Source organism: Sceloporus occidentalis, unplaced genomic scaffold (genome assembly GCF_023333645.1).
Source record: "Sceloporus occidentalis isolate IW3139 unplaced genomic scaffold, rSceOcc1.0.p SCAF_45, whole genome shotgun sequence".
In the NCBI taxonomy this organism is placed as follows: Eukaryota; Metazoa; Chordata; class Lepidosauria; order Squamata; family Phrynosomatidae; genus Sceloporus; species Sceloporus occidentalis.
In genome coordinates this window covers 4,244,595-4,272,252 of record NW_028317025.1, presented here as the reverse complement: position 1 = coordinate 4,272,252, position 27,658 = coordinate 4,244,595, and the positions used below count along the sequence as shown (strand labels likewise).

At 42.8% G+C, this 27,658-nt stretch overlaps 1 protein-coding gene across 1 annotated transcript in view; it reads left to right on the top strand.

Annotated features, from left to right (window-relative positions):
- Positions 1–7,487: 7,487 nt before the first annotated feature.
- Positions 7,488–27,658, top strand: part of LOC149289493 (tyrosine-protein kinase JAK3-like) — a 41,799-nt gene continuing 21,628 nt past the window's right edge. The window contains exons 1-8 of the mRNA XM_089490545.1: positions 7,488–7,680; positions 9,246–9,369; positions 16,375–16,492; positions 24,300–24,445; positions 24,654–24,939; positions 25,474–25,596; positions 25,808–25,965; positions 26,500–26,611. Of these exons, the coding sequence (XP_089346671.1) occupies positions 7,488–7,680; positions 9,246–9,369; positions 16,375–16,492; positions 24,300–24,445; positions 24,654–24,939; positions 25,474–25,596; positions 25,808–25,965; positions 26,500–26,611 (1,260 nt within the window). The remainder of the gene's footprint in view (positions 7,681–9,245; positions 9,370–16,374; positions 16,493–24,299; positions 24,446–24,653; positions 24,940–25,473; positions 25,597–25,807; positions 25,966–26,499; positions 26,612–27,658) is intronic.

The window sequence follows — 27,658 nt, the reverse complement described above, 5'->3', positions numbered from 1 at the left end:
AAAGTGCAGTATTGCAGTTTTTTCATGTCCAAAAAACTGCAGTTTTACTTCAGAAAAAACTGCAGTAATTTTTCGTAAGAGGTTGGTTAAACTTAACATAGTAATCCATCAGTGGGAGATTTTTAACTAATGTTGACAACGCCACAAAACTTCTGGCCCCTGGGCTTGTAAAGGTCCTGGGTTGTGAAGCATAGTGTGTAAGTGTAAGTATTTAAACACTTTGATATGGTTATTCAATGAAAAGAGATACATTTCTGAGACTAATACTTTTATACAGGAAGTTACATGTGGTCAGGTACACACTGTGACAGGAAACATCTATTTTTCTTCATTGAATTCAAAGCAACCCATGCATCAAGCTGCAGCTTGTGTTTATTTGCACATCCACAGACAATGACATACATACATACATAAGTGATAACCAACATACATATCAACACATATATATCTTTGCATGGACAACTCAAGATAAAATGAGCACATATGTATACATTAATATATTACAGAAAATTTACACACAACTCAACAAAAACAAACATTCAGACAGATACGTTTACAACACACAGACACATTCATAAACATTTATACTAGGTATATTTTTAACATATAGAAGCTAAAAGTCAGCATAGGAACTTCTTGAAGGTAAGATATTTACTTGCTATGATTGTTTTTTAAATTATTTTTTAAAAACATTTATACTATGCACAAATGGTGTTCTTCAGGATCATTTTTGCAAATAATATGTTATGTATAAGTAAATAATAAACAGCAAAAATTGTAGTAGTATAATATGCAAAATTATACAAGAACGGGAAGCAACGTTGTTTTACATGGGGCATGTAAGATCATGAGAAGCATACTTTTATATTATAAAAAAACAGCCTCAAGAATGGGTTGATTGAATGCTAGTTGGTGTAGCTAATGTGTTATTGCACTAATATTGCATTAATATTTACATTTTAGAGAAAGCTGAAATGTAATCAGCGTGCTAATAAACAAAAGAGTTGCATTTAAAAATTATATTCAACATTTTTGTGTGACATGCAAATATGCAGGCTTGGTGACATGAGAAGGAAAATATACTTCCTTATACATCTTAAAATTAAATCACAAAACCATATTTAATTTGGTACAAAAGACAAGCTCTTTTAACGTGATAGAACGTCAGAACACACTCAGGTGAACTCTTGCATAAACAATCTTATTGTAGCTTATCAGGAGTTGCATCAAGTTCAGAGTGTCAGCCCTGCAGAAACCAGTGAGTTGGTCCTAGGATAACCTGTGTAATCACAGATTGGCATCTCAAATCACACAAAGAGTGTTATAGTAAGCTTTGCATGCCAAAAACTCAAAAGGTGTCTTACCTGTAATCTAAAACTCACAGGTGTTACCCATGTCTTTAAAATGTATTTTGTGATTTTTAAAGAAGCTGAAGAATAGTGAGGGACTGTATGAGGCAAAGGCCATTAAGGTGCCATGCTCCCAGGTCCCCAAAATAGTATCCAACTAGTCATGGAAAAATGGCAGGGATATTAGGCAAATTTACTAGGGTAATTACGTGGATATTTGAGTAACCCCCTGTCCTAACCAGCCCCTACCAAACCATATTTTCTCAATTAGCTCACCAGGGGAGATGGGCATTAAGCGCCTTGATACACCAGGTAATGCCCACGATAGCAGCTGAGTTGGAGGAGCCCGCTATCAAGGTTGGGGGGAATGGAAGGCTAGGAGACACCCTAGTTTGCCCCCTACCCCAAGGTACGTGACGCCTAGATGCAGGTGCAGCCTGGATCCGTGGTCTCTGCTCAGCGCATGCTTGACTCAGAAGTTGGCCCCCGGGAATGACACATTAAGAAGGGTACGCCATGTATTATGTTTAAGTAAAAGTGACCTTTCTAGCCACAAACACCTCTCTGTGTGTTATTTGCACGCTGCGTTTTATTATTTAGGACACATACTTGTTTAAGAGGTTTTCAGATTAACATGATCAATCAGGTGTAGGAAAGTGCATATATGCACCTTAAAAGTGTCCTCCAAAGTTCCTGGTTCTAGTGTGGAATTGATGTATATATACACCTCTTGCCACATTATCCGTTCTTCTTTTCAGTTTAGGGAGATCCTTGTGCACACGTTACCAATAGTTTCTGTTATCTTAGTGATACTGAATTACACTACTTAAGTTTTTTGCCTTTCCACATAAGCCATGTGGAAAGGCAAAAACCTTAAGTAGTGTAATTCAGTATCACTAAGATAGTATCAATAGCTTCATACTCCCTCATGTCTGAGGGGCTGCAGTAGTGTCTAAAGATACATTCTATCTAAATATTTAGCAAATTCTCACTCTTAGGTTATATCCCTTAGCCACACTATTCATTCTAACACTGAGAAGTAATGTATCTGACCATGCAAATAAAAGCTAATTAAACTTAAAAAAAAAATAATAATATTATTATTAGATTTGTGTGTTTTTACTTTGGATAGATCAAGTAGAACTTCCTCTGTAAACATACTTGTTTTACAGTAGTCAGCTAGATCTTTATTCTCATTTCTGTAACCTCCTTCATTTACCTTTATTTTAATTATTCCTGATTTATGTTCTTCTTTCACTTTCAAAAAAAAAAAAGTTTTTTTCACCCTTTTTTTGGTAACCTGGCAAACCGTGTTTGTTTTGGGCCATGTAATAATGTGCATTGCCTCCCCAAGCTTTATATTTGCATTATATTTGCTCCCATCTTACTCATTTTCAGTCTGTTTATAGTTCCTCAAAGCTAGCTTCTTCATCTTCAATATATTTGCCACATCTGCAAAGTACCACAGTGGTTTTCATTTTTTCTTACAAATATCACTACGCCAAGTAACCTCCCCCTTTACATACCCCTAAATAAGACACAAGACATCTGAGTTGGATAGAGAAGGTCACGACTTTATTACTAGGAAACAAAGAGTTAAATAATGCATGTAGCTGCGTGGATAGAAAACATATTTAACGTATTAACTTAAACCGTAACCGCTCATAACTAACTGGGTACGGATAACATTTAACCCTTGAAGATCTAGCTGAAACTCCACTAAGCTGGCCAGACCATGATTAACCCTCTAGCCGCCAGTCACAAGCCCAGAGGGCCCCCACCTTTGACCTATGACCTCACCTTCTAGCTAACTAATCCCGTGATGTAACCCGTCATTCCCAAGTACCATACAGGACTTCTACCTAGGGTGGTTGGGCGGTCATGCGTCTTCAGTGATCATCTTGCAACAGGCAGGCAGTACATCTCAGATGACTTACATATATCCCCTAGTCAGATCATGTGTCCATTCCTTGACCCTCCTCCCTTCCTGTAGCCCTCACCTCACTAGAAACATTAACACCTTGCTCGGTCTACCCAGACCAGTCATGCTGCCCCTGCACCTATATGTCTCCAAAGCTGCCTAGTTTAATAAAATGGTCTGCTGCCGTTAGCAGAACATCTCTTAAATAGTTCAATTTCTCCTGGACGATCATAGCCTCACCTACAAATCTTTCCATTTTGGAAAAATACTTTCTAAAATAAAACCCATAGTTATAGTGTGGTTCAATGCAACCTCTGTCCTTATATTAGGCTGGACTGATTTATGATTACTGGAGCCCAAATATTCTCCTACAGTGACATCCGAAATGAAGTCTCCATTTGTAAATACTAAAAATACAACAAAACATTGGAGTGCTTTAATAAATACGAAAGAATAAAATATATTTTTGTTTTATTATTTCTTTTGACACTTAATGTTGAGCTGCTGATATTTTGTTTAACTTATAGTGCCTGAAAACACATTTAGTTAAATTTGTAGTTACCAATTGCCTCAGATCCAATCCTTATAAAGAATGTTTGTTTTTTCCAGACAACATCAGGGAGATTAATGTCCCCCATAACAATAACTTCACCTTTTACTGTCATTTTTTCAACTAGCAGATGATTAAGCTCCTCTGCATGTCCAGGGAGTCTACTGTGTACAGTATATTACACCAATGTGAACAATCACTTTGTTATCAAATTCTAAAGATACCCAGGTCTCTGGGTTCTCCTCCTTACCTTGTATAAGGTTAACCTTTTAGCTATTTCTAACATAAAGGGCAACCCCCCCCTCCTTTTCTGCAATCTCTATCCTTTCTGTCTAACATGTATCCTGGTTTGGCAACATCCAAGTCAATTAACTCATTGTATAAGGTCTCAGTAACCGCCACTAAATCAACATTTTAATTTACCGTATTGGCCCCAATATAGGTTGCACTTTTTTCCTGCGGTTTAGCGCAGGGATGCACAGTTCATATCGCCCGACGCCCGGGACATGCAGTTTTTGCTATTTTCATATATCCCTGTTGCAGGCAAGAAGCCAGGGGAATATCCAGATCTCCCGCAGGGGACCTGGATCCTACTCTCTGCCAGCCGTGTTCGTCTGCGCGATGCGCGTAGACAACTCCGCTGCCGGCGCTTCCGCCGGGGCTTCTATGGTGGAGCACCGGCGTGACCTAACCAACCAGTGCTCCACCATAGAAGCCCCAGTGGAACTGCCGGCAGCGGAGGTTGTCTACTCGTACCTTGCAGACGATCATCGGCTGCATCGATGTCCGTAGACAACCTCCGCTGCCAGGACTTCTGCCGGTGCTTCTCCAGTTAAAGCATATCTGGGGGGTGAGAGTGTCATATCTAGGGGGCATAAAGCATATTAGGGGCAGAGTGGCATATCTGGGGGCAGAGGAGAATATCTATAAGTAAGGTGCATTATGAATTAAGGGGGAGACCTTAAAATGGACAGTTTTCTGTTTGTACCAAAGCAGTAAAAGCAGGGATTGTATTCCCCAAAATGCGGGCATTTGTGCACTATTTTTCAACCTATGTGTCAGCACATGTTGTGGTTTAGCTATTTATATACAGTATCTCACAAAAGCGAGTACACCCGTTAGATTTTTGTAAATATTTTATTATATCTTTTCATGTGACAACACTGAAGAAACGACACTCTGCTGCAATGTAAAGTAGTGAGTGTTCAGCCTGTATAACATTGTAAATTTGCTGTCCCCTCAAAATAACTCAACAAGCAGCCATTAATGTCTAAGCCTTGGCAACAAAAGTGATGTCCAAATTGGGCCCAAAGTGTCAATATTTTGTGTGGCCACCATTATTTTCCAGCGCTGCCTTAACCCTCTTGGGCATGGAGTTCACAGAGCTTCACAGGTTGCCACTGGAGTCCTCTTCCACTCCTCCATGACAACATCACAGAGCTGGTGGATGTTAGAGACCTTGTGCTCCCCCACCTTCCGTTTGAGGATGCCCCACAGAAGCTCCATAGGGTTTAAGTCTGGAGACATGCTTGGCCAGTCCATCACCTTTACCCTCAGCTTCTTTAGCAAGGCAGTGGTCTTCTTGGAGGTGTGTTTGGGGTTGTTATCATGTTGAAATACTGCCCTGTGGACCACAATCCGAAAGGAGGGGATCATGCTCTGCTTCAGTATGTCACAGTACATGTTGGCATTCATGGTTCCCTCAATGAACTGTAGCTCCCCAGTGCCGGCAGCACTCATGCAGGCCCAGACCATGACATTCCCACCACCATGCTTGACTGTAGGCAAGTTACACTTGTCTTTGTATTCCTCACCTGGTTGCTGCCAGACACACTTGACATCATCTGAACCAAATAAGTTTTTCTTGGTCTCATCGGACCACAGGACATGGTTCCAGTAATCCATGTCCTTAGTTTGCTTGTCTTCAGCAAACTGTTGGTGGGCTTTCTTGTGCATCATCTTTAGAAGAGGCTTCCTTCTGGGACAACAGGCATGGAGACCAATTTGGTGCAGCATGCGGTGTCTGGTCTGAGCACAGGCTGACCCCCCACCCCTTCAACCTCTGCAACAATGCTGGCAGCACTCATACGTCTATTTTCCAAAGACAACCTCTGGATATGACGCTGAGCACGTGCACTCAACTTCTTTGGTCGATCATGGCGAGGCCTGTTCTGAGTGGAACCTGTCCTGTGAAACCGCTGTATGGTCTTGCCCACCATGCTGCAGCTCAGTTTCAGGGTTTTCTTATAGACTAGGCCATCTTTATGTAGAGTAACAACTCTTTTTTTCAGGTCCTCAGAGAGTTATTTGCCATGAAATGCCATGTTGAACTTCCAGTGACCAGTATGAGAGAGTATGAGAGCGATAACACTAAATTTAACACATCTGCTCCCCATTCACATCTGAGACCTTGTACCACTAATGAGTCATATGACACCGGGGAGGGGAAATGGCTAATTGGGCCCAATTTGGACATTACCACTTAGGGTTGTACTCACTTTTTTTTAACCAAGATTTAGACATTAATGGCTGTGTGTTGAGTTATATTTGAGGGGACAGCAAATTTACACTGTTATACAGGCTGTACACTCACTACTTTACATTGTAGCAGAGTGTCATTTCTTCAGTGTTGTCACATGAAAAGATATGATAAAATATTTACAAAAATGTGAGGGGTGTACTCACTTTTGTGAGATACTGTATCTGTTATGATCACATGAGACCATTCTTTTCGCTTCTTCCCTGTAGTGATATTTGCATATTAAAGGGCTGTGTTGCTTTAATAGGCAGGGGATTCCCTGAGTAGGAGGGGTTTATGTGAGCACATGTTGATGTTAGTTGAGCAAGGATATTGTTACTGAAAAAAGAAAAGCTGTTCATCTGAAGGGAGTGTCAGCATTAATCATTCCGCAAGAACCACAGAAAACACAACATTCCCAAAGCTAAGCACTGCCCTGCTATCTTCACCTCAACACTCTAGTTTAATATCACCTTCTGTCCCAGTACAGGAGCCCCCTGATCATTGAGGTGCAGCTCATCCCTGCTAAAGAGTCTGTAGCTGACCGCAAAGTGTGCTCAGTTTTCTAAAAACCCAAATCCCTCCTTCCTACAGCCACGCATTTGTATTCCTAAATTACTGCTGTCTCCTTGGTTTGGCACATGGTACAGGTAATATTTCAGAAAATATATCCAAAATTCATATATATATATATGTCAGCCATGAAAAGTAATTTTATTCAGTAAACTGTGAATTTGCAGGAGAGTTGCCGATTCAACCTACTTACTTTACATTGCTTCATGAAGGGCCATCCCTAGGCCTTTATGACCTGTATAGTTACTGATCGAACTATACATTATTTAAGGGTAGCTTAACTTATCTTCTAAAAAAAAACACAAAGGTTTTTGTTCTTCATAAGACAGATTTAAGTTAGTGGGTGGAAACACTCATCTCTCAGCAAAAATCAGCAAAATTAATCCTTATTAATTAATGCTTAAACTCATGTGAACAATGTTAATGTCCTTTTTCAAACATCTTCATAAAACTCAACAAAGGTCTGAAAGAGCTGTACTTGAAAATGTTATTGTGAAAGAATAACATTTGCTTAGGTGTGTGAGGGCTTCTGAGATAAGCTACTGTCTTGCTTGATGCCTTTCTTTCTTTCTGCAGATGTCTGGTGAGGATACACCACTCTTGTGGGGGTCCCGATCATGCAGCACTTCATCCACTACCACAGGCTCACTCCAGTTACTCTTACATCTTCCTTCCTTGTCCTCTGATCCCCACTCAGAGACACAAATTACATTTCCTGGGGGACAATATTCTGCAGAGGAATTGTGCATCACTGCAGCCAAAAATTGTGGTAAGAAGACAACACTTTATAATAGTATCTGAAAGCAAATCCTACATCAGCTCAGTTGTTTGTGAGAGTAGCATAACACAAAATTCCACGGCCCCCTGCGAGGCTTACCATTTCCCCCCAAGCTCCTCATGCACACACACACAATAACATACGTACACACTATAACACACAGTGACATACTTACACACTCTCACATGCTTACACAAGCACTGACATACTTACAGACACACCTCTACCATTGTTGGCTAAGAAGGAGTGGGTTAAGTAAAAGTAACATACTTACACACAGATACTAACACACACATACACACAGTAACATACTTTCAAGCACACACAGTAACATATTTACAGACACATACCCACAATCATAGTAGCCTATTTACACGCACACATACTCATGCATAGTAACATATTTACACAAATAGTCACACACACTGTAACATTCTTACACATACATACATGCATTAATATAGTTACACACATATACTCACACACAGTAACATACTTACACACATACATATACTTACGCACAGTAACATACCTACATATACTCTGACATACTTTCACAAACACTAGGATACCAACGCACACAACCATACGTAAAAACACCTCTACCTTGGCTGAGAAGAGGGAGTCCAGTAGCAGTGGCATGCTTACACACATACACATTACACAGTAACATATACACATATACATACACGCAGTAACATAATTATATGCATTGTAACATACTTACACAGGCACACACAATAACATACTTACAGACATATACATAGCAACATGCCTACACACATATACTCACACTCACAGTAGACTATTAACATATACTCACACACTAACATACACATAGTTAGAAATTTAGACACACTAACACGCACTGTAACATACTTACACATACACAGTAACATACTTGCACACATACCCATGCAAGTAACACTCACAGTAACATACCTACACACATACATACTCACACACAGTAAAATACTTACAAACAAATACCCTCACAGAGTTACATACTTACATACACACACACACAGTAACACGTGCACACACCGTTAGATACTGAAACACACAGTAACATACTTGCTGGCTGTGGAGAGGGAAGTCCAGCTGCCAGCAGATGTTGCACTCCCTTGTGATCTTCACACTTTGTGAAATGATGCCATATATTGGCCCTCAGACTCAGTCAGTGTCCTGGAGTGAAGAAATGTGACCCACAGACATATAACAAGCTCAAGGGGGGGCTTGGTGGTTTTGCTATTGGGGGGCATTAGACAGGGCCCTCCCCACAATTCAGGGGCTGGATTGGCTTTAGTTTTCTGTGTTTTTTTTACATATATGAATAGTCCTATGATATGTTCTGCATAGGTGATGATGGCAGAAAACAAGTTGTTCATTAAATGTAAGTAGTTTTATTAAATGTAACGTTAGAAGCCCTATATCAATATTACCAAAATCAATAGGAGTAAATCTGTATTTACATCTTAATGATAATGTATGTTACCACAAAAGTTAATTTAATGTAATTATTTGTAGACAAATGTCTCCTTTGTCTGTGTCATCAGGGATCCTGCCTGTCTACCATTCCTTATTTGCTCTGGCATCACCAGACCTCAAGACATGGTATAATCCAAACTACATCTTTAATGTGGACAACTGCTCCTCTTATGTTGTGCTTTATCGAATCAGGTATTTTGCTCTCATCTTACTGATGAATGTGTGATACAAAGCTACCTTAATATGTGATGTGGGATTTTCACAACCCAGGCAAATAGGGCATCTGTTACGTGCCACTCATTGGCCCTCACCACACATTATCCTGGACTTTTCCAATGGGTTGGAGCCTAGTGACCTCTTTTTGAACATTTACAATTGAGTCCACAAATCAAGTACAGTCGCCCATTAATAGTGTCTCAGACAAGGCAGACAACATGCAGTGCGCACCTAGCCCTGTACTGCACGCGTTGCATATAAATCCCATAAAAGAAGTGCAGAAGGGATCCATGTTGGCACAAATGCTTCTCATAGTCCTTCTAGCTCTGGAAGTCTTTGATTGCTTTGTGTAGAATAGCAATGAACACCTTAAGGGCATGATCCAGAGGACAATAGTCCATCTTACTCTCTTGCCAGCCCTCCTGGGTACAGCATAACTAAAATGTTGTTGTAATGTATTAGTCATTATTAAAGCTTTAAGAGATATAGGCAGTAGTAATATTTAGTAAAGGCTTTGGAAGTTAATGTGGTGGGATCCAGACTACACGTTTACTGGTGGTAGTGATCCAGATTGGCTCACTAATCTGTTATTGCCAGTTAAAGAAGCACTGGATATGTACACATACATCACTGTTTAGACATAATACATACACCACCGTGCAGACTTCAGCTTACAGGCTACTTGTATATGTCATTTTCTGGCCACTCTACTGCTAGCTTTATGATGCCTTAAGTTCTTCAATCTTTCCATGTTGAAATGCTTGTTCACCCGTGACTGCTCACTGCTTCCTTGGGAGTAGGTAAGGTTCTGCTTAATGTCTCATTCCACATTCATCCATGATAATTGACTTTGCAGATATTTCAGTCCCGGTAGTGTGGCGCTACAGGCTCCTTTGCAACTTGTAGAACACATGTATTTTGTGCAAGACAAGTTCATACGTGGGTTATGGTGCTCTCTGCAAAATGTCTGTTGTACTCTTCCAGCTGACGAGGTTCTGCTTTTCTCTCGACATTGTTTGCAGCATTTTAGTTCTCTTTCTGGAATATAGCTGGGCTATCTTACTGTTGTGTTACAGCCACATTCACCCAGCTTCTGGACTGCTTCATTGACATCTCTGAGCAGCAGATTGTTCTTCTGCACCTCTCCCAAGGTCTGGTTTTTCAGGCAACATGCTAGTTCCACCCACCTTCTAATCAGTTTTAAACTCAGCAATCTCAATTACCTGCACCAGGGAAGGGCTAGACTACTGGTCTGGCACAAAGAGAGCTTTTGTCATGCCCCTCTCACCCTTAGCTGCACTCCCTAGCTGTCCTCACTCACTGCAGGCCATCCAAAAGCTCTGCGATCGTGGAGTAAGCCGAATCCGCGGTCTGTAGTAGCAGCATCTACCCGCGATCACGGTAGCCCGGTAGGCCAAAACCGTGGCCTAAAGTTCCAGCAAACCCCAGGGAGGACTTCCAGGTATTGCCCAGACATCAGCATAATATTGCACACCTGTGGAGGGGAGGTGAAGCCTGCCTCCACCATCAACTATCCACCAATAATGTTTCCACACATAAACAGTGAACCAGGTGGTGTGGAATCACTCCTCTCTAGCAACCAATCCAGTGAGGGGCTTGCTCAACACAGGGGGGGGAGTAGATACCTGCAGCACTATAAAAACCCTTCAGACTGTGGCCACTTTACTCCAGTCTTCCAGAACGTTTGTTCCTGTTTGTCCTTGGACTCCAGATTCCTGTTCTTCCCTGCTCGCCTTGCTACAGACCCTTTTTTGGATTCTACGTTATTTGACCTTTGGCTCTCCTATTGGACTACCCTGCTTGTCTGTTTTCTGACCCCAGCTGGAACTACCGTTTTCTCTGATTGCCGCCGGCCCGACTTGGACTTGGACTGTTCCTGACATGGTTTTGAACTATCCTCTGCTCTTACTCTCCAAACCCAATACTGACAGATTTGATCTTGGCAGATGTTAGCAACCAACTTAGGGACTGCCAGTTGGTATTGGATGACTGACAAGTAAGAAATATGCTTCTTTGAAGAATGACAAATTAAGCGCGTATAGGGAAGATAAAAGGGAGTTGATGATGTTAAGATTATAACTGATATGATCATGAATTAAGGTTTTGGCAGTGCCTTTTTTAAAAAGGGGTGGATCTGAGAAATGTCAAAGTGGATTTGGCATGACATAAAAAGGAGTGAGTAGGCTAAAAGAACACATATGGTACATGCGCAATTCAGTTTTTCAACTTGAAACAAAACATTTTGACTACTGCTCCATGTCCTATTTGGGACATCTTTGAATCCAGCCTATTCAATTTACCCCAGTCAACCCATATATTTTTGTAAACTAGACATGCCAGTGTATTTCAGTGTATGATGGTATTGTAACTCTTTCCAAGAACTAATTCTATTACCAGCCTTTGTCAAAGTTTGTTGTATTCATTTTTTGTATGTACCGTATTTGCTCGATTATAAGACGACCCTGATTATAAGACGACCCCCCCAAAATCTGAATATTAACTTAGGAAAAAAAGAAAAAGCCTGAATATAAGACGACCCTAAAGGAAAAAAGTTTTACCAGTAAATGTTAATTCATGTAAACTATTTTTTTAAATAAAAATATTTTTTTTGTTTTTATTTCCTTGTATTTTCCAACCTGTCCCCCAGTTACGCACATCTGCCCCCAGGCTTGCCACACCAATATGGCACTGTGGCCCATGATATGCCTTTTAACCCTCTATATGCCACTGTGCCCCATGGTATGCCTTTTAACCCCCTATGTGCCACTCTGCCTCCAGAAATGCCTTATACCCCTATATCCCATTCTGGCATTTAGGGGGTTAAAATGCATATTATGGGGCAGAGTGGCATATAGGGAGGTATAAGGCATTCCAGGAGGCAGAGTGGCGTTAAGGGGGCATTTAATAGAGCACTCTGTAGAGTGGCATATAGGGGTATAAGGCATTCCAGAAATGTGGTCGTGGCCTGTTTTATGCAAAATTATGCTAATATTTAAATACACAATTTAGACAAAACACATCTAACAATACAACAATAAATTTGATTCAGGAATACAGTTAAATTATGTAAAGACGAATACCAACAGATGTTATGATATATAATGATATACTTTATTAATACCTCTAGCGGTACAAACAATATATCGAAAAAGGTTACCATAACAAAGTTACAGACAGTCAACAATTATATTCTAATAACATTGTAATAACATATGTACTTAACTTCAGAGAGTATCAGCATATCAAATGACTCCTTTGGTGTTCAGTTTCCAAAATGGCTCTAGATACCAGGATCATATAGAAGACTTTAAAGGATTCTTTCAGTAGTTGTTTTCTAATTCTTAGTTACAATACTAGGCACTTAACTAGTCCTAGCTTCTTGGCACTTAACTAGCCCAAGATGGAAGAGCAGCTTTCTATTTCATACTTTTTCTCTGGCAAACTTTTACAGCTCCCTTAGCTTCTGCCATGCTGCTTCCTTCCTGTCCTTCCAGTCTCCTCTGCCCCTCCCCCTTCTTCCTGGTGTTCCTGATATCCCATTGTTCTTGGTATAGCCCACATGGCCTTTCATCTAGGTAGCCATTATCTATGGTCTTAGATAAACAATAGATGTACACATCACTCACTCTCTAGTGCTACCTGGTGGTAGAGGTAAGGCACTTCTTAAACAATAGAACTAATTGGTATTGTGATGTATGCCACAGTTAGGGGAGTGGTTTATCCAAAGGGAGATACAGATATTGCGTCTGTGACGTGAATCACTAATAATGGACGATGCAATCCATGTCCACAACACACACACACGCACACACACACACACACACACACTTACCGGTGCTTCCAATTTCCTGCTGTATTGCTGGGGCAGCGGGTTGACGTCTCCTTCCGTGCGGCACCAGTGCGGGGAACTCTGATCTCTGACAGTCGGGGAAGGTATCCGCGACGGACGCAGACAACCCCTGCTGCTAGCCACACCTCCTTCTGGCTGCAGCGGACGTTGTCTAAGCGGATTGCGTAGACGTCAACCCGCTGCCCCGGCAATACAGCAGGAAGCACCGGTAAGTGTGTGTGAGGGGGAGACAGGAGGATCCAGGTCCCCTGCAGCGGTGCGGGGGATCTGGATCTTAGTCTCATAATCAGACCTCTATTTGAGGTCTGATTAGAAGACGACCCCGATTAGAAGACGAGGGGTATTTTTCAGAGCATTTGCTCTGAAAAAAACCTCGTCTTATAATCGAGCAAATACGGTATTTTTTTTTTGCCATACATTGTATTTTAAGTATGAATTGACAGTTCCTGGTATATGTCACTGCCTAACACCCCAATATGTTAGTAATATCTGAGTAAAGTGATACCACCCATGCATGGGTTTGTCAGGTTATTTGGGTGCTAAAATGCCACATTTGGGAGGTACACTTTTTTTTTTCATTTTGACATCTGGTCAGTCTGCGAACATGTCCTATTTGGGACATATTTGAATCTGACCAATTCAATTTAGCCCATCAAACTCTTTCCATGCCAGGATTTTGTACTTTTTAATTTTTATATATTCACATTTTGTTGGAACTGGATGGTTTTCCTGATGGTGACGTCTCTGGATATTTATTTTTACATGTTACCACATTTTTATTTACTTATTTTTAACTATTTTTATTTTTTCTATTTTTTTAAATATTTTACTAATCACATTATGATTAGAAAGCTGGGCTCGGGATGGCCGTATCAGCTAACTACTCCGCCGCCGCTTACACCTTAGACGCAATAAAAATACCCACTACGGAACACCTTACACTGAGTGGTCGCCCATAGTCGACTTCGGCCTCACTCTGGGAATCTTTTCGGACCTGGCCTCTCAAGCCCCTGACGACCACAAGGCTGCATCTCCAGCTAGCTATTCCTCCATGGATGACAATGCTCCGGTTACACACCCGCCACAACCACCTCATCCACCGGAGGTGCTCCAACCATTGTCTTTGGCACTGCGGAAGACGGATTTCTCCACGCTCATTACAGAGCTCAAGCAGGTTGTCAGAGATGAGGTCTCCGCGCTTTGCGCAGATTTGACCTCACTGGAACAAAAGGTACTGGCAGTGCAAGATACAGCGGCCCGACAACACCACACCAACTCACACATACAGCAGACGGGTGAACGACACCTGTGCTACCTGGGAGACCACTGACGCCATATCGAAGATCTGCACAACAGTGGTAGTCTGCTGAACATATGCATGGTACCTGAATTGGACGCCCCTGAGGACCTCATGATCGACCACCTGATGCTCCTGTGCTCGTCGATAGGGTACACCGAGCCCTTCGACCGAGAGGTGGCCTGGGGACTCCACCTAGGGACATTGTTTGCCCCCTACAGACTATTGTCTGAAAGAAACCATAATTGCTCGTGCCAGAGAGGTGGGCACCTGGCCACTGAATGGCCACCCAATATCCTTTTTCCATGACCTGTCTGACCTAATATTGCATTCAAGGCGCACCCTGCGGCCATTAACATTTGAGCTGCAGAGGCTGAGGATTCCCTATTGCTGGGGACACCCCTTTGCCTTGACAATTAGGCACGACAACAGGTCCATCACTCTCAAACACCACCATGAGCTTCAAGATATTCTGCACACTCTTGGAATACCTGACATGAAGATTGCAGCTTGGGTCTCCATGGGCCTTGATCCTGGAAATACGGTTGCCAAGGAGGGCAAGGATCCTGAGCAATACTGTAGTTACCATCCCATATCTCTGCTCAACTCTTTTGATTTGAAACTGTTTGCTAAAATTCTGGCTAATCATGTGAAGCCTTTAAAAAATGTTTCTGAACACATATTGGGGTCTTGTTTGAAAGTGACATACATCAGGAGCTGTAAATCCATACCTGATGTGCAATTTTAGTGATAAAAAACACAAAATATATTACTGCCACAAAGGGTAATTGTAGAATTAGTGCACAGAAAGGGTTAAAATACCAGCATTCGAAATACCTTGAGGTGTCTAGTTTTCAAAAATATATGGTTTGATGGGGTAAATTGCATCGGCCGGCTTCAAAGATACCCGAAATAACACATGGGGCAGAATGACCAGCTTTGGAAAAAAGCTTTGCAGAAAAAAGCAAAAAAACATAACACTTTCCCCCTTACTTTAGGTCTTTAAAGTGGGGGTGCGGCCTATATTCGGGGTTTAGCGCAGGGATGCGCAGTTCGTATCGCCCGACGCCCGGGACATGCAGTTCCGGGCACGTGGCTTTTTTTTCTTTTTCATTCAGTCCTGCTGAGGGCAAGCAGCAGGGTTAGGATCCAGATCCCCCGGGGCGCTGCAGGGGACCTGGATCCTCCTCTCCAGCAGTCGTGGACGCCTGCTTCTATGGTGGAGCACCGGCGTGACATAACCTTCCGCTGCTCCACCATAGAAGCGAAGCTTATCTACGCGTATCGCACAGATGTTAACTGTTCGGCCCCGCTAAACACCAGGGAGTCTGAGGGTGCATTGGTAAGTCCGGGGGGGTGGCACTTCTAGAAAGCAGAGTGGGATATCAGGGGGGCAGAGTGGCACTTCTAGGGGGCATAAAGCATATATGGGTGGTCAGAGTGGCATATTCGGGACATAAAGCATATCAGAGGTTATAAAGCATATTAGGGGCAGAGTGGCATATCTGGGGGGGCAGAGCGGCATATCAGGGATTATAAAGCATATTAGGGGCTGAGTGGCATTTCAGGGGTTATAAAGCATATCTGGGGGGCAGAGGGGCATATCTATAAGTAAGGTGCATTATGAATTGCTTGCAATTGCTTGTATTGGTGGGTTCCGTGAGATTAAAAAAAAAAAAAAAAAAGTCTCCCTCTTTCACATTTTGAAATCTACCTGATGCCACTGCTTGCAAATTGATTTATTTGTACCATTTGTGCTTGTTTGTAGTTCTTTGTAGTAAGATGTTTCAACAGTGTGTTTCCCTTTCTAAAGGTTCTTCTTCCCCCACTGGATTGAGTCAGATGGAAAGAAATCTCTACGCTGCAGCCTTTTTAATCTACACCCGGACCCCTTGCTTAGCTATGAGGTCATCAACTATCTTTTTGCCCAGGTGAGCATTCAGAATTTTATACCGTGTGGATATTGTTCAGAGTAATACAATACATCTGGGTGAGATATGCCAAAATGCACAAAAGCATCTTGTATAAAAATATTTAAACATCTGTCTTCGTACATCAGTCTTTCCAATCACTTAGAGTGGCACCACCTATAAATATGTGTTGCTGTCATACAAAAAAAAAATTAGTCCGACATAAAGAAAAACAAAAACAAAAAAGGAAGAAATCAAGATGCCAAGCAACAATTTACGATAATTCAAGTCAACAATTGTTTAAAAATTACTTTGTAAGGAATGGTGTCCTATCTCATTTAATCATAGATAAATGTCAACAGTTCAAAAAACTTATCATAGAACTGTTGTATGGTCCTCATGTTGTGGTTAATCATGGAGCTCCACCTTATAGCATCCCAAATGCTTCATAGCAATAGACATCTTTCTGTGTACTGATCTCTGCTTTACTGCTCCAGCAGCCCTAGAAACAAATGGGAAGAAAAGAAATGGAAGAGCCATGCCCCAAAGTTACCAGAGTGTCCACATCTTCCAAAAGGTTTCCTGGGTATCCATCCCTTGCTAACTTCTCCATTTGAAAAAAAAAATCCACTTTGGTGCAAACCTCTCCCACATTTGGTACTCTTCTAGCCCTTAGCAATGCATATTTTGGCTGCCAAACAGATTTGCTAAACAAACTTATTGGAGTATTTACAGAGACCTTGCATTGTTTTGTTAAAGCCACCTAGGGATCCACAATCATATTTCGTTACACGATCTGAAATATAATTTTGATGCAGATATTTAATGAAGGTGGAGTAATTTGCTTTGTATAAGCCTCAGTAGTATTTAGTAAGATTAATTCTAGGGACCCTAAAAAGGCCAGTAGCCATTTAAATTTAATTGTAAAAGCTTTTTCAGTTGGTATGGGAGGGGGATGTTTATTACCTCACATTTTACATTATAATAAGTGAGTGGATGTGATAGGTTGAGGGTGACTTTGTGCACAAAAAAGGGAAATGTTATATTGGCTTTCTCCCCACCACAATGTCCCTTATGTTGTCATGACATGCTTGAGGCTAATGGTTCGCAGTGCTTTATGAACCATTAATATTATCAAATTGATTTCTCTGTCCGCCATGTATTATTACTCTTCTCTTTACATATTGATATTTAGAGCCTACAGTGAGACTATTTATAAGGAGAGATGGCACTAAAGTGCATAGTGAATTCAAGGAGTTAAAATCCTTCTGCCAACTCCTGCTTTAGTAAATGCAAATCCCACTAAAATCTGTTACTAAAATCTATGTTTGTATCCTGTTAAGCTATGACAGGCGCATAGTTGAATTGTGCCCCAGGATGACCGTACCCATACCCAGTAAAGACGCACACACTTTATTAGGTGCAAATATAATTTCCACAGCTTTATTAACATTTACAATATTTAAAGGTCATTGTCAAAACAGACAAACACAGTTAAAACATAGATAACAGATTTCCCTTTTATTAACAATGAGCCCCCATAATAAACACATTAACCGTATAACAATGGCACCAACACATACCAGGTGCCTCCACATTAACACATTGACCACAGTAGGGGCATACCAAGACACCCCTACCAGACCATTTAACCAAATAATAAACCATGTAGGGGCATACCGAGACACCCCTACACCACCAACTTAACCAAATAACCAATGCAGGGGCATACCGAGACACCCCTACACCACCCCAGGTTCTGAGCCACAGGCCAGCTGGAAACCTACCAAACTAACTTGAACCAAGTGAAATTAGTAAAACCAAACCTGAAATCCACTGCACCAAACAATAATCCCAAACTATCCCCACCACAGGCCAGACCTTGACCCCCTCAAGCCGTCTGAGCTCCGCCACACCCAAAAGCAGAGCTTGGGTTAACGCGTCCTGAAAACCCAAATTCAAAAAATCCAGGCCCACGTCCGTTAGTTGGACCCCTTCTTCAAGAAAATAACCAGGCAACAATTGCTCAAGCTCTCAATGCCTTATTAACAGTCCCCCGCATCGCCTAATAAAGCTCGCTATGAGCTTATTCACTTCACCTTTACAGCGAGCGAGGGCAACCGCATCCCGAGCATGCCGCCAGTTTAACCTCGGAACAATCTCAGACCACAACACTAAAACTCCCAGAACCAACTCCCGCAACCTCTCCACAACCGTCTTCATTCCCCTAACTAAATCACGCTGGGGAACCACTCCTAAATCATTGGACCCCGCATGAAACAAAACAATGTCCGGAACCCGCTCCACCTGTAAGAGCCGCCACAGTTCCGCACACACTTCATTCCATCCTGCACCCCGAGTACCAAACCACCGCAGTAACAGACGATCCTCCAGAATGCCCAGATGTTGTCCCATCGTACGAACTGCGGCTCTCCGACCAGCCCAGAAGATGTAAGAATGCCCCAGGATCCATGCCGCCAAACCCGAAAAACAAAACCAATAAATGACCCAAACCAGTAAACCACCTGTCATAACAAGCTTTCCGGGCGAATATACGACCGGAACCTCACCGACTCCCAACAACTAAATTTTTAAACCAGATCATCACTGAAACCCAACTGGGCTGCTTCCGTAGCAGCCCCAATCCTAAAAGAATGAGTCCCAAATTGCTGTGGATCCAGCCCCAAAGACTCCAAACTGATATGAAAAATCCGTATAAACTGAAAACGAGACAACGCCGACCCGTCCTCATGTAGCAACAGAGGCCCAACCACATCAGGCCGCCATCTCAAAAATTCCAGGCAAACCCGAACCGGACACACCACTGACCTATGCCATGGATACAGCACCACATCACATCCTTTACCAAGCGCACCCGTTTTGGACCGCCGCAAACGGATAGAAACCATTTCCTCACTGACCATCACATTAAACCGTTGAAGTCCGCCACCACCTGCGCTACTGCCACTAACCAGCTCCCCAATCTGGAAAGCCCCAAAAAACACCAAAAGGAATGCCAGACCGAATAATGTCGACTCATAATCTGAACCGATACCGGACGCCTAGCATCCCCCAGACCAACCTTCCTTTCAAAGCCTGGCGTACCAAAAATTCCTTAGTGTGATCCTTCCAACCATTAAGTTTGAGCAAAAACACCAAAGCCGACATATTACCCCCAGCGCTGCAGACGAAGCCCCTTTGGAAACCAAATCAAACAAGATCCATAGCAACACATCCAACTGCTCCACAGCAGTACTAACAGAACTAGCACATCAAAGCAGCCTATCCCATTCCTCCCAGACCTTACCATATGCAGACCACGTTACCGGTGCCAACGATGCCCTTATGCCTCCAGCAAGCAACCGGTCCCTAATTGGCACATCTTGTCCGGGAAACCAAGACCAGAGTCCCGAGCCCCCGGCGTCACTTCACAGAACCGATCCCACTGAAAACGAGATAAGGAGTCCACTATAACGTTCAAGAAACCAAGAACATGCTCAGCTCGAAACACCACGTTAACAGACATACAGAGCAGCACAAATTTCCGTAACAACCGAACCACCGCCATTGACGAGGCCAACAGCAGATTCACTGCATGAACCACCACCATGTTATCCGAGAAAAAGACCACTTTTTATCCCAAAAGAAATCCCCCCATAGGAACAAAGCTCCCACCAAAGGAAAGAATTCCAAAAATGCTAAGTTACGCATGAGCGAACTGCCCTTCCAAGAATCAGGCCAACGTTCCGCGCACCACTGTCCCTGAAAATACGCCCCAAAGCCTATGCTCCCAGAAGCATCTGTATAAAGTCCCAGGTCCTCGGCGGAAATTGAATCCCTACAAAAAAACACTTTCCCGTTACAATGCTCCAAAAATACATCCCAAACCTCCAAATCAGCTTTCATAGCTGATAAAATCCATAGAAAATGATGCGCAACCTTCACGCCTGAAATTGCCCTAGACAAACTCCTAATGAAAATCCTGCCCATATGTATTGAATTTAAACGACCAATCAAAGATTGCAACCGCTGCAGAGTCACTTTACGGGCACCTCGAAATTCACAAACCACATCCCACAGCGCCACCAACTTATCCTGCGGAAGCCTGCACTCACCCACAACCGAATCGATCTCCAAACCCAAGAAACTCAAACAGGTAGTGGGACCTTTGGTCTTATCTGCGGCCAGCAGTACACCAAACAACCCCGTTGCCCATTCCAGCATCCACAGCAAATAACCACATTCCCCAGAGCCTTGAGGACCTACACAAAGAAAGTCATCCAGTGCACCAAAAACCGACTCCCTGTCTCTACCTTGACGAACTAAACATCTCAAAATAAGAACAAGAAATGGAGCAACCCATAGTGAGACACAGGTCAACAAAATACTGGCCCTCAAAAGAACAACCTAGTAAATGATGACAATCAGGGTGAATTGGTAACAAATGAAAAGCAGATTCGAAATCCGCTTTAGCCATAAGAGCATTTGGGCCCGTTCTCCTAACCAACTCAACAGCCTGGTCAAATGATGCATAGGAGACAGAACACAACACCCCATCAATATCGTAATTTACCGATAAGCCCCTCGGGTACAATAGGTGATGAATCAACCTATACTTCCCAATGGTGACAACTGTAAATTGGGAAGGACAAAAGGTCCTGCCATCCTACCCAAAGAGACCTCTTTAGCTAACTTTTCCCTCACCACCTCTGGAAACTCTGAAACTGATTTTAAATTATGACTACAACTTGGAAACTGTCGAACACAAAACGGAATATAAAAACCCCAATGAAAACCCTCAATCAACAACCTAGCCACCTCACAATCACAGTAGCGGCTTAGCCAGGGGACCATCACATTTAACCTCACTGGGGTTAGCCCCAGAGGAAGCGGCCCCTGACCCAGACGCAGCAGATCCTGCTATTCCAACTGATTTACCCTTCTTAAAACATCTGGCGAGACTATGGGAACCCCCACAACTGGCGCATTCTTGCATGAATTTACAAGCTGACCCCCATTTGCATTGGCTGTCATTAACCAGCCAGCAGAAACCTTTCTTGTTACTAGCCGCCGTGGAAACGTGTCCTCCCACGCCGGCCCCTGGCTGAAAGGGCTGCGCCTTCTGCACCATCATAAGCTTCATCCATAATGGTAGGTCCATTTGGTCCTACCGCATACCTGGATTAGCTGACAACCGCTGCCTAAACTGCTCATCATATTTCCACCATGCTAAACCCCCATAAGTTCTATAGGCTTCCCAAATACCATCCAAGTAAAAGAAAAGAGGAGAGCATAAGTTAGGCGGCTTCTCCCCAAGAACACTAGCCAAAATATAGAACCCCCTCAACCAAATTCCAAACGACTCGGGAATCTTCTTATACCGTTTCTTTTCTTCCTTCTCTTTTTTAGCATCTTTCTTATCCTCCTCCTTCAAATCAAGAAACTCCTCTAACTGCAACAGAGAGAAAATTTCTACAAACTCACCCTTCAAAATCTTATCTTTAACTTCCTGCTTAAGATGGACCCCCAGCAAAGGAAAAATAGGCATTTTGCCTAGCCGAATTAGGAATTCCACCTACTAACTGCCCTCTCGACACTAACCTTTGAAGAGCTGACACCAACTGCTGACACCTTTCCACCCTCAGCTTCTGGAACCACCACAGAACTAACTGCTCCCTGCCCGGAGCCCACCGAAGACCAAACCTGACCATAACCTAACCCACTATGGGACCCCTGCTGCAGAGACCCCAACAAATTCTTGAAACCATCCATCAAAATTTGAGTATTAACCTGTTTGTAACTCACCACCGGAACCTCCGGCTGTAGCTTGAGTGGCTCTTCTCAGACTACTGGACCTTGAAGGAGAGGAAAGCCGAGACACAACAAGAGAATCCCCACAAGATAAAAACTCTGCCTGACAGGAATCCTCGATCTAAAATGACTATTACCCCCCACCCTCCCCCACAGGGCTCCTGCTAGGAGATCTGGACCTAATAAAAGCCCGACCTAAAACCCTACCTAACCCCACCGACCAGTCGAGAACCCCTTCATCCTCCCTGAAAAAAACAATATCCTGAGTCTGGCCTCCAAAATCCGAAGTGCGGCCCACCTGCCTCCCACTAGTTGCCTCAAATGTCCTGGCATCCTGTTCGCGACGCTGCCCGACCCAATGATACGGCCGCCAACGCGGTGACAGCACCACAAGGTCGCCAGTGGCCCATCGTGTAACTCCCATCTTCTTCGGTCAGCTGTGCCGTTGCAGAAAAAGTGCCCTCCCCGGTCTGAAGGCCTGTTGACAACGCCCTGGGGTTGCAAATAACCCTCTTCACTGCATCGGCCACTCCTACCTTCCTTGAGGGACACACTGGTGGAGTCTCCCCACTCTGGGCGTCGGGCCCGATGTACCGTCAACCATGCTACCCTCTGTCTCGCCCCCCGCAGACCTGACAGCAGCCCTAGACCTCACGGGGCCCCCCGCGCACATTCCGCCATACCTACTGTCATAGCCGCGTCCGATACCATCCAGGTCATCCTCCACAATGCTCCACTCAACCAACACTCGCTGCAGACCACGCGGCGCCCTCGCTGCACCTTGAACACCAGCTCCGCTGCAGCCTCCTCCACTCTCGTTGCGTCGTTCCCCAGAGCGACTCCGCACACGCCGTCCTCCCATCAACACTTCTGGGCTCAATCGTTCCGGAGGTCTCTTGAGTCGTACAGGCCGACCCGCAGAAGGGATCACCCCGACATCCAGCACGAGCGCCAGCTGCTCCCTGTATGGACTTACCTGCCTCTCCGGTCCCGCTCCGTGGCTGGTCCCGCGACGCTTCCTCCTCAGATGGCTTCCCGGGCAGCAAGTACCACCGGTCGGCATCTTCACGGCGCCACTGTGTGGTCAAAACATAATATTACATTTTACATCTGTAATGTGTTCTTATAACCTCGGGTGACCTCTTAATGCAGGACACACCTCCACCTTTCTCTATTTAAACCTGGACTTCATCTTGTGGGTCACCCTTGGTTGGTGTATTCTGCTGTTTTCCTGTGCAAGTTACTGCGACTATTTATTCGTTTGACCCGGCTTGCTGACTTCGCTCCTGTTTTCTGATTTGGCTCCTGTTCTCTGATCGTTGGGATTGACTCGGCTTGTTTGACTACTCTTCTGGATTTGATTCAGCTTCCTGCTTTACTGGTTACCGGACCTGATTCTCGGTTCCAGCTCTCCTGGCTACTCCTGGTTCCTGTTTGCCTGGCTCACTCCGCAATCTGGGTTCCTCCTCATCCAATCGTTACACTCCCTCAGCCATCTGGTACCGCATTCCTGCATAGCCATTCCAAATTCCTTCTAGAAGCTCCTCAATTTCCTTCTCCATACCTGCAAAATAAAGCAAATGCTTCTCCAAACCAGAATCGCCCAAATAAATGAACAACCAAGATTTGGAAAAGCAGTTAAGTGACCATTTACAAAATGGTTCCCACTTATATACCCTTGATATCAACCCCACCCATAACAAACTTGAACCAATTAAATTAAATCACTCCTTATGCACACCACCTAGCTCTGTCAAGGCCCACTCCACCTAAGCTACACTGCTCTATGGGCTTCATTCATATTAACTAAAGATACTATTAGAACAAACTGGCCACAACTGGGGAGGAATTGTTAAAAGTTGCTATAAATCCACAATAATCTTGCATACTTCCTCTATAGATGGATTACAAAACAGACATGAATGGTATATATGTTAGTTTCTTCTATGACCATATTCAGTGTTTCAGTGACAAAACTTAAGTTAGTTGTACTCTGTCTCCCTCCTCGTCCTTATAGTGTCGCAGTGATTTTCTAAATGGACAAATTAACCTGCCCTCCAGCCTTGATGTACAGGAGCAGTGCCTTGGTTTAGCAGTTCTTGATATGATAAGACTTGCACAGGAAAGTAACAGGACTCCAAAGCAGATCCTCAGCAGCATGAGGTGAGTGTTCATAATGATGAGGCAGGATCGACACTAGTGGGAAACATAATAAACAAGAGTAGTACCTCAGACAAGTACAATATGCTTATAAACAATATTGGAAGCAATCCTGAAGCATGGTTACATTTATAAATATTTTTATTTTTGTACAAAGAGGTATGCATTTCAAATCTGGGTATCCCATCACTCCTATATCTCTCTAAACCAGCTACAAGCACTGCATCCCACAGAAACTGCGTCAGAGCATTTTGAAGCTAAGGTTCTTGTCACGCAAAAGGCTTCGCAGAAGAGTGACAGTGTCCCTGAGGAAGATCTGGGCCTGCACCCTTAGCCTTCCTCTCATCAAACTCAAATATCTGGTGGATCTGGAGAAAATGAACAAAGACTTTGGTGTGGAGACTTTCTCTGTCTGGAGTCCGCAAGATGGAGGAAACCACCTGTTCCTCAGGGTGTCTGGAGGCGCAGGCATCTCATGGAGGAATATAGAGACTGAGGTAAGAAGATTGTGAGATCAACAAGCAGTGGAAAGAACATGCTGAAGGAAGAGACACACTAAGCTGTTTTTCCAGCGCAAGAAATCTCTACAGTTAATTGCTTATCTCCTTTTTTACAATGAAATTTTTTTTTTACATGTTTTGACCCATGAGCTTTTAGCTTTCTATGTCTTTTGTGGTTTTACCAAGCCATTAGCTGAGGGAGAGGTAAAGTTGTTAAATGCACTTTTTTGATAAACATTTGCTAGATAGCAGTAAGATACATGTATAACATAATATAAAGCAACATAATTCAATCTACATTCATTTTTGTTATACTCTCACTTTGTATTTCACACTGTTATGCCACTGAATTCAGTTTAAAACTTGTAAAAGGCCTCCTGCCATTTAATCCACCAGCAAAATAGGAAACAACACCACCACCCACAGATCTTCACCGCCCTTACAAATTCTAGATACACAAATTACTCATTGTATTATGTTTGCTCTCTTATGTGGAATGACAATACCGTTTTTACATTACTTCTTTCACAGTTGTGGCAGACATTTTGTGACTTTCCAGACATAGTAGATATACGCATAACACAGGCCCGCTTTGACTCAGCAGTGGCAGAAGGACGTGTAGTGACGATCTCCAAACATGATAACAATGTCTTGGTGAGTTTGGGTATATGAACAGGAATTTAGATATGTAAACAGGTATGGAGATAAACAGAAAAAAACATGACTGATCAAATGATACCCAGAGCTACAATTTATGCTACTTCAGAATAGTGGATGTTTTACCAACCCTTCTTCTGCCCCTTTTTCTCACTAGCACCTACCCTAAATCTTTCACAGCTTATGACTCTAATCCCTGTTCCTTAAGGAGTTCCAGTTCCCAGTCCTGCAGGAAGCACTGTCATTTGTGTCTCTGGTTGATGGCTATTACCGCTTAACCACAGACAACCAGCATTACTTCTGTGAAGAGGTGGCACCTCCTAGCCTGAAGTGGAACTTGGAGAACCATTGCCATGGACCTATCACGTGAGTCACAAGTGCTCCCCTTTTAAACCTCTTATTGAGGTTTTGTCAGTTAGACACAACATATCCTTACACTTAAAACATTTTTACATTCAATGTGACACTAGAAAGGTCATCCCTATTACTGTTTCACCTATTTTAGTAATATGTCTAAAACAAATGGTGCCCATAGATTGAAAAGCTTTGCTGTTCTAGCAGTAGAAAAAAAATGTTGGCTTTTTTGTCATTTTTCCATGTTTAAAATACTAGGAAAATAATAAAATGAAAACCCTGCTTACGTTTCTTATGTAAACATGGTAGAGCTCACAGTGACTTGACAAGTTAAAACAGCACCTTTAGCTGTTTTCTTCTTTATCACCTCCCTATGTGCTCACTCATGCTCCCTCTTGCTTAAACCTATTTTTATTTCCTGATGTCATTACCTGAAGCCCAGCAAGACCACCTTTTACAATTTAATTTTTTTATGAAAATACTTTCAGTTTCTAATTACCCTTATATTCCTGACTTTCTCCCTTTTGCTCCAAATTTCTCCCATAGCTCAGAATTTGCAGTGGATAAACTGAAGAGAAATGGTAGTGTGGCTGGCAGTTTTGTCCTACGCCGCTCACCTCAAGAGTTTGACAAGTTTTTGCTGACAGTGTGTGTGGAGGTAGGGTATCCGGGCATTTTTTTATGTAGTAGGCTAGAATGTGCATTTTTACTAGCTTGTTTTAATTTTATTCATTAACTGTTGTATTTATATTATTGAACTCATGTCCTACCTCCCTACTCTTCCGGCCACAGATTCTGCTTCTTTTAGGAATCCCATGGACAAGCATATTCAGTTCGTTCTGCGTTGTGTCCTTTTTCTGTTGCAAGGGCTTCATCATTTATTGTGACCTGGACTTTTTCCTGTTCAATAAATAACTACATAAGGATCCACTAGGCACTTCTATTTATAGGACATTTCCTCATTCAACGGCACATGAGAATAAAATGCTTTATACTGAGTTTTTTCTATTCTTACTCAGTAGTGAGGTGTACAAGTGATTGATTTCATGGCAAACCAAAAGCTCTCAACTTTTATTTCCCCTGTTGCAAGAAGGCGATTTACAAGAATTTGTTTTCGGGGTAGCATCTGCTCAAGAAATATTCAACAATAAAATCATATGAGCTCATTTCAGATCGGTGGGATGTGAAATTTATAATTGATGATTTGTTGGTCGTTGGCAAAGACCGTGTTGAACATGACAAAAACCTAATTGCATCATTTGAGAGATGTCATGAGAAAAATCTGAAACTAAACCCAAGCAAACTTCAGATTGGTGTTGAGGAGGTAAGCTACTTTGGTCACATCATCAGTAAAGAAGGTTTGAAACCTCATCCCAACAAAATACAAGCAATTATTAAAATGCAAGCACCACGATCGAGGAAAGAGCTAAAAATAGCACTGGGTATTTAGAGCTTAGCTCAGCAAACAGCACTCCTATGAGCTCTGCTACAGAAGAATGTTTGCTGGTCTTGGGATACACATATGCAAAATCTTGAGATTTTTTTCATATGAATTGCGTCCTTTAAGTAAATGCATCTGAATCAAGGTTGAGTGCAGTGCTGATACAAAAAGGCCACCCAGTGGCCTATGCCTCATGGGCACTCACAACAGCTCAAGCCAGCTATGCCCAAATTGAAAAGGAAATGCTTGCCAATGTAAACAGGT